Source organism: Puccinia triticina, chromosome 12A, assembly GCF_026914185.1.
Source record: "Puccinia triticina chromosome 12A, complete sequence".
Classification (NCBI taxonomy): Eukaryota; Fungi; Basidiomycota; class Pucciniomycetes; order Pucciniales; family Pucciniaceae; genus Puccinia; species Puccinia triticina.
This window is the reverse complement of record NC_070569.1, coordinates 735,641-748,185: the sequence shown is the minus strand read 5'-3', so window position 1 is coordinate 748,185 and position 12,545 is coordinate 735,641. Positions and strand designations below refer to the sequence as shown.

General features: G+C 47.3%; 1 protein-coding gene across 1 annotated transcript; it reads left to right on the top strand.

The window, feature by feature from the left end:
- Nucleotides 1–10,164: 10,164 nt before the first annotated feature.
- On the top strand, nt 10,165–11,210 carry PtA15_12A65 (uncharacterized protein; the record flags this gene model as incomplete). The annotated part of the gene is made up of 3 exons (XM_053162225.1): nt 10,165–10,167; nt 10,525–11,048; nt 11,120–11,210. The coding sequence occupies 3 exons, from the start codon at nt 10,165–10,167 to the stop codon at nt 11,208–11,210; spliced, it is 618 nt and encodes a 205-aa protein (XP_053025635.1).
- Between the last annotated feature and the right edge of the window lie 1,335 nt (nt 11,211–12,545).

Genomic DNA, 12,545 nt, shown 5'->3' with positions numbered 1-12,545 from the left:
CGGTCTGTGCCGGTCATCAAGGGGAGTAACATCTCCTCTCAATGACCGGTCTGTGCCGGTCACCGAGGGGACTCACACCTCTCGATGACCGGCGCGGACCGGTCACACCTCCCGATGATTGGCACAGACCGGTCATCGAGGGGACTCACACCTCGATAATCGGTCACACCGGTCATCGAGGCTAATAACACCTCCTCTTGATGACCGGTCATCACCGGTGTGGTGGTCAAACTGGTACAGGGCCTCAAGATCAAGATTTCAAGATTTTAGATCACTCATCAGAAAATCCTCAAGAGAAGAATTATCCAGCCTCTCAAGACCCTTCAGCCTCAAGATCCTCAAGATTCATCCTCAAGATGATCCCCTCCCTCACTTTCTCACTTCCTCAAGATTCTAAATCCCTCCCAGATTCTTTCTTTTCCTTTCTTGGTCCTAACACATGAGTCATGTGGGTTTTAGTTTGTTTCTTTTGTCTTGTTTTGTTTTGTTTTCTTTTTTTTAGATTCTTTATTATTTGATTGTGTGTTTCTTTTCTTCCTTATTCTCATTGGTGTTGCTTTATCTTTGATTGTTGTGGTGTTTTCTTCTCTTTCTTCTTTTTTCTCTTTTCCTGTTTGATGTTTGTAGTTAGGGATGTGATGACATGTCCTGTGACATGTCACTCCCCAGAGTCCAAGTTCGAGTTCAAACTTGGAGGATGGGACGGCATGGGACTTGCTCTGATCCAAGAGAAATTCCATCACCCTTTTCTGATCCGCTGGCAGTATCCCCAGCACTATTCTTGATCCTTTATCTCTGATCCTGATCCCTTATCATCATCTGATCCTTAACAAACCAACCACCGCCGACGGTATTCCATCCCCGTCGTCTCTCAAAAATCCCCCCCCAACGCTATCACTTTCTGATCCTCATTGCTCTTCATCCGGACCACCACGAGGGCAGCCTCAACAGCACCTTTCCCCTCGACGCTCTGCCTACCGCCTGGCACGGTAGGAGTTCCACATTTGGTCCCCCGAGCCGGGATCGAACCAGCGACCTCAAGATTTACAGTCTCGCCCTTACGGATTTCGAGACGATTGGCGGTTGAGGCGCTCTCCCTTTCAAATCCTTTCTACTTGATCTCGAGTTCTTCCCCGGATTCCTGCTTCTTTTTTTTTCCCCCTGAGTTTCTCTATCTAGGACGACTCCTCTCGGCGTCGTAGGCGTGGATCTGCTTCGCTTGGAGTCTCCCTTTTTGTTTGTGATTTGTCGGCGGAGGCAAAGCCCCAAGTCAGCTCAACTTTAATCAATCGAATCCCGGATACGGCCCGACGTTAGAGGACGCCGTTGAGATCAAGGTTGTAGAGGACGATTCCAGCTTTCTTTGGAGCCCTTCATTGGTGTTATTGGGCGACTCGATCAAAATTTATCCCACGTCAAAGCCGACCTATCCGAATCCCTTGATCTTGAACTTCTAGCTGCTTTATCGCCAAAGCCGTTAGCTTTTGTGCAAATTATCCGACGACGAGGTTCTAGAGGACGACACAAGCTTCAATCGTACATATTCTAGGTCCCGATTGCACGATTAGATCAGAAGTTATTCGACCTCAAAGTCGCATCCCCCTTCCTACTTTCTCTGATCTCCAGGCCCGATCGATCGACGAGCGCTTGGCTCTCTCCTTCTCTCAATCTGAACCCAAAGTCCCGACGACGACTACAGACACTCGATCACCCCATTCCTGGCTCTCTGGAACTCGACCGATCGATTAGAGGAATTGTCGACCCCTTCTTTCTTTCTTTTTAGCTCGACTGGACGTCCATATCGCCAGGCCCTATCTCTTCCTTCTTCCTCGTCGCAGGAGCAATCAAAGATCAACTAGACAGCTCATTCTTGTACCCTCAAGCCGTTTCAGGAGCAAGAGCCGCTGAAAGCAATCGCAACCGAGTGGAGTTTCTTGTTTTTTTTTTTCTGGTGTTATAAGCGGGGCATAGGAGAGACAAAAGTAAGTCCCCTCCATAGTGCACCTCCAGGGTCTATCTACTTTTGTCAAAGCATTACCTTTGCCACATACGTGAGCCTTGCGGTACTGTCTTTCATCCTTGTCTAGGTTCCGGCTCTCCTTTCCTTGTCGTTTCAGGATCGGTCCGAGATTGTTTCAGGACCTGAACAGCCTCAGAAGATCAAGCCCAGGCCGATTGTTCAGATTGCATCTCTTGTTTCGATCTCAATCTCTAGCTGTTCTTCTGCGCGGCCGACCGATTAGAAAGCACAAATAGCCAGACCGGACCAATCTTCTCGCCCTCCTTCCTCCTCTGATCTGCAGAAGTCCAGACGATTGCTCCCAGACGGATTGCTTGCACCCTCGCCCCTCAACTTCCTTTTGGGTTACAGAAACCAAACAACCAGACAGCCTGAAGACCTGCCACCGGCCTCAAAAGGCGACTGAGCCCCTAGATCATCTATCAAGCCCCAATCGGTCCTGCCGATCATCTGAACGGCCTCCTGAGTCCCTCCCATTGTTTGAAGGGCCCTCCAGCCTGCATACCTCCCTGGTGGGGGAATCCCGCTGTCGAGACGTTTCAAAGTCGTCTACAAAGCCATCCAAGCATTCATCCGTTCGTTCTGAAGCCCAACAGAGTCCCAATCGTTTTCAGACAGCCCACTCTCGTCTCAGGGGCTTGTGTGAGGACCCAAACAACCAACAGGTTTGATCCTGCTCTGGTGACCCCACCCACTCGATCGTCTCCTGCTATGGATGAATTTTCAAGGATGCTGCGGTTGTTGGAAGATCGCTTAGAGAAGCTCGAGTCTTTGGAGCAACGGCTGAAGAGGTTTCTTTCTTCTCCCTCGTCTTCCGCCGCAGCAACTCGTCGTCCTTTGATCTGCTATTACTGTCATCACAAAGGACATGGGATGGCCTGTTGTTCTGTGCTTCAGAGGGACAAAGAAGACGATCTCATTGAACAGAAGGGTCAGAATTTTTTTCCTTCCAAGCGGCGCCCTGATCCCGTTCGATCCTAGTCGCCCGATTCGAAGTGTCGTGGTGTTATTTCAAGCTACAAGCTCCTCTCCCGATCCAGTCAATCATCTACCGTATAGAACTAGTTGCGGCAACCTCAAGAGGCGGTATCCGCCAGTGGCTCCACCACCGTCTCTTTCACATGCTCACGTGTCTGATCCCACTCGGAAGAAAGGTCCTGAGCCAACGTTCCTTGTCCAATTTCCAGCCTCATCCTCGCCGTCCGATCCGCAAGTCACCTGTCCCCGAGTCTAATCAATCTGAAGCTGCATGTCTACCGTGTTGTACTCCGTCCGCGCAGGCAGTAGACTCTGTCCTGAAGAAGATCTCCAAGATTATTAGCCCTGGTCTTTTGGTGTCTAAGCCTCCTAGGAGGAAGTCACCCACATCTGCGTCTGTTGCCATCGCTCTGCCCACTGCAGAGAAAATGAATAATTGGATTTCGCTCCGCTGCATCAAGATAGGTTCCCAGGAAGTGAAGGTTTCATCTGGTACCCTCGTTGAAGGCTCCAATCCCAGGGTTTTCTCAGCTCTCCACCCGCCTGTGGGATGTTTGGTTTCATCTTCACCGACTCTGATCGGCCTCCGAGATGAGGTTAAACTATCTTCACCGTCTCCGATCCGCCTCCGAGATGAGGTTAAACTATCTTCACCGTCTCCGATCCGCCTCCGAGATGAGGTTAAACTAGCTTCCCGATCCTCCTCTGATTCCACCAATCAACAACCTTTCTTTTGAACTCAGATCCGTCTCCGCAATGAGAATAAACTAGCCGATCCTGATCCTGCAGAATGTCTCTGCTCTCCTCAAGTCCACCTCCGCAATGAGGGTAAACTAGTTCCGCGTTGTTTGGGTTTTCTGCGGAGGCATAGGAGTATAAAAGTAAGTCCTCCCAAAGTATGCACCTCTCGGGTAGTTTCTACCGCTTTGTCAAAAACTCTACAATTTGCCACATTCGTGAGCGGCCCCCGGGTTCTTCCCCTTTTGTCTTCTCTTGATCTAGGAATGCGTGGCGCAGTCTAGGGACAGACTGCAAATGGTGGGTGGATGTGGTGGTCAAACTGGTACAGGGCCTCAAGATCAAGATTTCAAGATTTTAGATCACTCATCAGAAAATCCTCAAGAGAAGAATTATCCAGCCTCTCAAGACCCTTCAGCCTCAAGATCCTCAAGATTCATCCTCAAGATGATCCCCTCCCTCACTTTCTCACTTCCTCAAGATTCTAAATCCCTCCCAGATTCTTTCTTTTCCTTTCTTGGTCCTAACACATGAGTCATGTGGGTTTTAGTTTGTTTCTTTTGTCTTGTTTTGTTTTGTTTTCTTTTTTTTAGATTCTTTATTATTTGATTGTGTGTTTCTTTTCTTCCTTATTCTCATTGGTGTTGCTTTATCTTTGATTGTTGTGGTGTTTTCTTCTCTTTCTTCTTTTTTCTCTTTTCCTGTTTGATGTTTGTAGTTAGGGATGTGATGACATGTCCTGTGACATGTCACTCCCCAGAGTCCAAGTTCGAGTTCAAACTTGGAGGATGGGACGGCATGGGACTTGCTCTGATCCAAGAGAAATTCCATCACCCTTTTCTGATCCGCTGGCAGTATCCCCAGCACTATTCTTGATCCTTTATCTCTGATCCTGATCCCTTATCATCATCTGATCCTTAACAAACCAACCACCGCCGACGGTATTCCATCCCCGTCGTCTCTCAAAAATCCCCCCCCAACGCTATCACTTTCTGATCCTCATTGCTCTTCATCCGGACCACCACGAGGGCAGCCTCAACAGCACCTTTCCCCTCAACGCTCTGCCTACCGCCTGGCACGGTAGGAGTTCCACACCGGTCATCGAGGTGAGTCACATCTCTCGATGACCGGTCAGACCGGTCATCGAGGATAATAACACCTCTCGATGACCGGTGATGACCGGTCATCAAGGTGAGTCACATCCCTCAATGACCGGTCAGACCGGTCATCGAGGGGAATAACCCCTCCTCTGGATGACCGGTCAGACCGGTCATCCAGAGGAATAACACCTCCTCTGGATGACCGGTGTGTACCAGTCATCGAGGGGAGGTGCTGCTCTCAATGACCGGTCGGTCTGACCGGTCATTGAGAGGAGGTGCTGCTCCCCTCAGTGACCGGCACAGACCGGTCATCGAAGGGACTCACACCTCTCGATGCTCCCCATGACCGGTCGGTCATCGAGAGGGCTCACACCGCTCACACCACTCGATGACCGGTCAGATCGGTCATCGAGGGTAATAACACTCGATGACCGGTGATGACCGGTCATTGAGGTGAGTCACATCTCTCGATGACCGGTCTGTGCCGGTCATCGAGGGGAGTAACATCTCCTCTTGATGACCGGTCAGACCAACCGGTCATCAAGAGTAGCACCTCCCCTCGATGACTGGTACACACCGGTCATTGAGAGGTGTTATTGCCCTGGATGACTGGTCTGACCGGTCATCAAGAAATGTGACTCACCTCGATGACCGGTGATGACCGGTCATCGAGAGGTGTGAGTCCCCTCGATGACCGGTCTGACCGATCATCGAGAGGTGTGAGTCCTCTCGATGACCGGTGGTGACCGGTCATTGAGAGGTGTGAGTCCTCTCGATGACCGGTCTGTGCCGGTCATCGGGAGGTGTGACTGATGACCGGTCCGCGCCGGTCATCAAGAGGTGGGAGTCCCCTCGATGACCGGTAAAGACCGGTCATCGAGAGTAGCACCTCCCCTCGATGACTGGTACACACCGGTCATCCAGAGGTGTGACTGATGACCGGTCCGCGCCGGTCATCGAGAGGTATGAGTCCTCTGGATGACCGGTCGTGTGAGTCCCCTCAATGACCGGTCCAGACCGGTCATCGAGGGGTGTGATTGCTGTGGGCACTCCAAAAAAAGGAGACTTGGAGTGCACCCCAATGCACTCCATTTGGTATTTGCTAGCTGGAGTGCAAAGCCAAAATCCTTCACTGAAAAAGTGGAGTGCTTGGGCTTGCACTCCATTTTTTTTGGAGTGCATCTAGCTGCACTTCCCTATTTTGGTCAATTTTGGAGTACCCAATTGTGTACTCCAAGAAACATGGAGTGCCCATCTGGGGACTAAATGTTTTGGGAGTACAAAATCAAGGCACTCCAACTTTTTTGGAGCGCTGGCCCCCCAAAGCCAAAAATGTGGAGTGCATGAAGTAAAAGTTTGGAGTGCATTTAGGCTGACCCTATGTAATTTTAGCAAAAATGGCAAAAATTTCACAGAGGTAAAAAACACCTCTCAAGAGAACATGGGGAGCTGCGTGGCATTAGCACACCCCATTCCTGGGGAGTGCTACTGTGTACGCAGGTGTCCTACTAAGTAACACCACCAAAACCACAGCCATGGTGCACCAAAGTGTCCCAAAAGGTTAAAGTACACAGATTAAGCTCTGGAAAAAATATTGTGAGCTGCATGGAACTAGTACACCCCGGCAATGGGATGTGCTACTCTGCGCACATTTTGGCCACTTTCCTACTAAGGAACACCACCAAAACCATAGACACAGTGCTTCAAAGGGTCCCAAAATTTTACAGTGCACAGATTAAGCTCTGGAACCAATACAATGAGCTGCATGGCATTAGAAAACCCCAGTAGTGGGTTTGGCTTAGAGATGGCCCCGACAAACCCGTCGCGGGTACCTGCTATCTGCTGGCGGGTACCCGTTTAGCGTTGTAAGACTCAAAAGTGGTAATGAAACCCTTTTGCTGAATGGTGAAGGGTATGATGGAGTTGCAAGCTCTGCCCTTCTGTTATCAGTCAACAAGACCCACCAAGCTCAGCTTGGCAAGTTTTATTAAGTGATAGGTCTGGTCTGTTCCAGATGAAATCTGTTTGACTGGCAACGTGTAAGTGTTTCAATTACTTTGTTATAATGGTTTAATTGTTGTTATAAGGGTTGATTTATTGTTATAAGGGTTTTTAGGATTTGAGTGTGGATGAGTGTTGGGCGACTTGTGAGTTCTGGGTGAGGAACTGGGGAGCAGGCCACTGGGGGTGGAGAGAGCTCCTTTTATAGACAAAAGGGGAGCCCCAAAGGGGCTTGTGGGTTAGGGTTTCAGCTAATTTAGACAACAGGGTGAGGGATTTTAGCTGGTGGGAGTAGATACAAATGATGTCATAACCCCTCAGGGGCGCATGAATGGTGTCAGAATATACAACAGAACATTCTAATGCATGCATGAGGTGACAGTAGACTGCATGAGCTGTCATACAGGGGGAATTAGTGTATACACAAAGTCTGAGGCTGCAGAAACAGTGTAAATGATGTCATACTATGTATATAAAGGAGTGTATGTAGTTAATATGTAATGAGTGTAGCCTGACAGGGAGATGTATGTTTGTATCCTGTGATGTGTATATGGGTACTCCTGTGAAACTTGGGCTGAAGCAGGTGACAGCTGGGTTACTGGGGCTGGCCGTGTGATAGGTGTTTGGTGGGGTCCACAGAGGTGTAACTTCTTATCCAGCGGGGTTGTAATGACCGTTCCAGTGGGTACTAGGGGTGAAATTGGCCGTAGAATCCATTTCTGGGGTCCATTTGGTGGTATCTTGAGGCCTAGTATGAGTAATTATGTGGCATAGAAAAAACTTTTTATTTTTCCACTTTTCCGTCTACCACAGCGTTGTCACTCATGAGATCACAGATCCAAATATCAAAATATTTTGTCAGTATTGAAGAAAGAGAACAAAAAAAGCCCCAGCTATTGGATGATGAAGAAAAAGATGTCACCTTGTCCTGAATCCCAAATTTCTCCATGACTAAATGAACAGTATTGGCCAAATGCTCACTGGTGTGGATGAGAAATCCAAACAAAATCTAGTTTCATATCACTAAGATTTCTCATCTTCTACTAATAAATAGATTACCATGCCCAAGATATCAAAGCCGTTTGGCAACTTACAGGTGTCTAATCCAATAACAACACTCCTTGGTTCTCCTACACATATAAAATATTAGAATATGAACAGATGTGGGAAGAAATTTTAGAACTGGACTCACTTGCAAAACAGTGCAGTAGTTGTGTTTGATCACCAATTATGGCAAGTGGATATCCTTTGAAATATCTTGTGGTCTTGGTAAATGCTTTACCACTGTTGGATGGATAATTTCCTTGTGACTAGCATCCACAAGTGCTGAAAACGGCCAAGCAGCTTCAGAGCACCATATTTCACATATTTGGAGGACCTAGAAGAAGATGGAAAGTGAATTTCTTGATCTCAAGACATAGAAATTTGGGCTTACCTCCTTTGTTTGGATGTCACCCATGCCTGTAATTCCTAGAGAATCCAACAACTGAGTGGATTGAGCCTTCTGGTGTTTGCGCAAGCAGTATTGAACTATGTGAAAAGATAACTTTGAGAGATGTGAGAATTGAACCCACAACCTCATGTACTGAAGGAATTGAACACCCAACCTCAACTTTAATGAGTGATGCTCTAACCATTGAGCAAAATACACATTGTTGATGATGAATCAATTATGGGTATGGGTGACAACACATAACATGATGACCAGAGGTATTATAACATGGCATTGCAGTACGCTGCAACTGTGGCAGAAAATCTACTTCCAAAAAGCAGATCAAGGCATGTTTGTTCAGATTGCTGCAAGAGGAGTCCCCATTCGGACAATTGATCTTACTGCCACATCTCATGCTGAATGTTAGTCCAAACCAAATGGACCAATATAGATATAAAGAGATATTTAGCTTGCAGTTTGCATGGATAGGCAATCATGCTCCTGCTGTGCTTGTCCAGTTGATTGGAAAGCTGGGGTATGTTGTACAATTCATAGCTTGTGTTCCTGCCATTTCTGGTGATCTTCTGAGCTTTTCCCATATTCATGTAATATTTGGTGTGAGCAGGTTAACATACAATGGATGAGTTTCTTGCACTCACATAACTCTTCCTTATTGGTGGCTACTTGACTTGTAGCAGGTGGTGTCTGAGTAATGGTTGGAGAGGTGATGTTTTCTGATAGTGGTTGTCTAATAGTTTGGCCCTGAGATTCTTCTTTGTCAATTGTATCTGGGGTTGGAGATGTACCGGAGAAATGGGATTTTTGTCTTTTACAGTTGGGAGCCATTGTTATTGCCGGGTTGAGGAGCAAGAAGGTGATCAACGGTGGGTTGAGGAGCAAGAGGCAAAATCTGCAGCACACGCGACAGGTTTAGTGCCCTAAATTCCCCAACCAAGATGCGGCTGCAAGACCATGATATTCGCTGAGCAGTACTTGCGGCAGTACCCGGGTACCGCACCGTCTTTCCCCCAAAAAGCAGGCACCCGGCACCACCTGGCGGGTACCACGCAGGCGCGGGCGGTACCAGGTACCAATTTTTAATCTCTAGAGCAAACTGTGGAAACTGAGTTGGTGAGCACAGACCCTCTCTGTGCAAAATCCTTATTTTGAGTGTTTTTAAAGGTTTTTTTGAACTGGAAGGAATGTTGTCAAGTTACCCAAACTCTCTAGGTTGGACAGACACATGCTAGTCTTCAAACTCAGCAATTTTATTGCAAATAAAGTTAAGAAAGCAAGGAATTATAGAGGTTTGAAAATTCCTGCCACCTAAATTTAGAATCTAGCCCCCGCAAAAAGGGGTGATAGGGCACAAGTGGATGACTTCCTGTCAACGGTCAAGTCCGGGAGCCTCCCAGATCTCAATTTACACAACCAAACCCTTAGTTTTCAGGAGAAAGGAAAAGGTTTTCCTGTAGTTTGTTGATTTCATGTGTGCTGTTTGATGTTTTGGTAGGTGTCGACTTAGCTCTCTAAATGCCGATGGGCAGTCATCCAGTCCCTCCTGCCGTCGGCTGTCAGAGGCTCGCTTCGACGCCCGCAGCAGCAAGGGCCTTGGGTTCAGTTCGAAGAATGTGGTAAAGATATCCGTCCATATCCGCAGCTTTGGAGCCTCGGATCTCAGATATCTGGTGAGATCCGCAGCCTTCTACCAGACGTCCCGGATTATCTACCGGATATCCCACACGGGATACTGCTTAGGTTGAGGTGTCATTAACCTCTAGCTTTCCACCTCAACCATCATCACACCTTCCATTAACGCACCTGGTTGTTCATTTGGTTAAGTTTCATAAGCTTGAATGACAAGGATAGTTCATCATCCGTTTGATCTTAACAACATGGTAGGTCGTCTGATGTAGTCCTCAAGCACCCATTTTTTCAATCCCTCTCCTCTGCATGGTCATTCCCTGCTGGGCTCATTTTGCTGAGACTCCAGACCGACCCCCGGTGGACTGGAAAGTTCAACCATCACATCCTTTTTCCAGCCCAATCAAACTTCTTCTTCCTTCTTGCACCCTTTCAAGTTGATTTTTCTTGTCCTCCCCGCTCTTCCTCATATTTGGCACCACATCATTACATAGTGTTACTCAGCTGAACATCACTTTATCGGACCTTGATGATTCATTGTGCTCATTTTGGATGTTTTGTTTTATGACGCCGTGTGGCCTAATCTCGACACATTTACGTATACTCCACAGTCTATCGTCTCGCATCAAACTCCGTCGCGCTTCCCAAGCAGTTCTACCTCAGCTGCGACTACTACCACTTTCCCCGATTTCACTCGCCATAATCCAGTCCATCGTCCGCCCCTCTTGTCGATTCCTCAAATCCAATCTACCGCCATCTCAACCTCGACCCACAGTCCATCGCAATCACCTCCAACGTCTGCCTCCGAATATTCACCTAAGCTCAACAAACCTCTAACACCCACGCGGGAGAAGCGGCGCAAACTTCGCAGCACCCGTACAGGGTCACCTGTCCCCGACTCACCCTCCCTCAATGCGTCCAGTCTCCGCCCCAAAAACAAGCATCCGTGCCGTAAATCTCGAAACCAACATCAAACTGAACCACGCAGCGACGATGAAGACTATAAACCTTTGCTTCCTCTCCAACGTCTCCACCTGAAATCATCGGCACCTCCTCTCCCACCCACTATCCCTCAAGATTTCATGATTGCACCATCTCAATACTCTTACGCCCATACTCCAACAATAGAGCCTTCGTACGCAACCCCTCGGGACACTCCACACGATACATACACATGTATACGGACATTTTCAAATCCCTTTTCAGCCTCGATCTCCTCCCAACCTCCCATTGGGTTCATAAAGACACTACCCAAATTAACTCGGCCCAATCGATCCAGCATTTCGTCATCTCATGATTCGTCATCCCCGTCTCTAGAGTGCAAAAAATCCGAGGAACAGGATAGATGGTGGCACTGGTCAAAAGTTTGTAAAGTCACTGGTGATGGAAACAAATCTTCTTATTTAGCTCCTTTACGTTGCCGGGATCTCAAAAGAAATTTTGATAAGCACAACTACGATGACTATCAAGACCCAAGTCTCCGAATCCAAACTAGACCATTCAGTGAATCCGCAATCGAGCAGCAAAATTTCTACTTTTCCGGTTGATTTGCATTTTCTTAGGTACCGAGTCTTGTTTCTCAGATCTAGAGTTGTCCATTAATAAACTAGAGATAATACCTTTGAGCACACTTCGTATGTCGGTTCTCTATGTACTTCGACTGATTCGCCAGAACGCAAGAAAACTATGTCCTCTGAATCCCACGACGCTTCAAAACTTACCCATGACATTAGTCATTCCAGTGTCACCTCAGATGAGACATCACCTTGTCAATTTTTCATTCCTACTTACCCATGGCAATGAACTGGCCCAGCATCTTCTAGCTACCATAGTTCACAAGTTTTTCATAAACTCATCTTTGAGCTTTTAATTTCATTGGAAAAGATGATTTAAGTTTTTTTTCTTTCAATATTCCTCACAACACACATCTGACCGCAAGTCTTCAATCAAATGAAGTAACTTCAGATATTTTTGTTTCCAAAGTTGTGTAATACATAACTATATTCCACTAATCAACAATGGGAAGTTCTGTCACCAGTAACGGTCACTGCAAGCATATTTGGCTGAGATGAAGTCATCCCAATTTAACTGGGGTGCACTCAGTCTCAACCAATTTAAAATGGGTTGATCTTGACCAATGAAATATAACCCCAAGGGCCTTGGATTTATGTTCATCAGTTGAGATCAACCAAGTTTAAATTGGTTGAGTTCATCCCAGTTTAACTGGGACTAGCGTTTATGGGCGGCTACGCCGCCCCGTGACCGCTGGTGTAATATTTATTCACCATTAATTTAACACACAGCCCCAAGTTTGCCAACAACGCATCCTCCTCCAACCAGAATACAGCCAAGGCCCGCATTCGTGATCAAGTGTTGAAGACACATAGGGTATTGGAAATTTTATTTATGTTGGAGGGGGGAGGGAGAGTTTTTCCGGGGAGAGGATTTTCATGAAGCGTGAAATTGGTTGACGGTCCGCAAAAGGACAAAGCCGATATGGGGCGCTGGTAGTGAGAGGGGAAAGGAAAGAAGGGGAGAGGATTGTCATTGCAAAAGGACAAAGCCGGTATGGGGCGCTGGTAGTGAGAGGAGAAAAGGAAAGAGGCAAGGCAAAGTTTTATTATACCCGTGA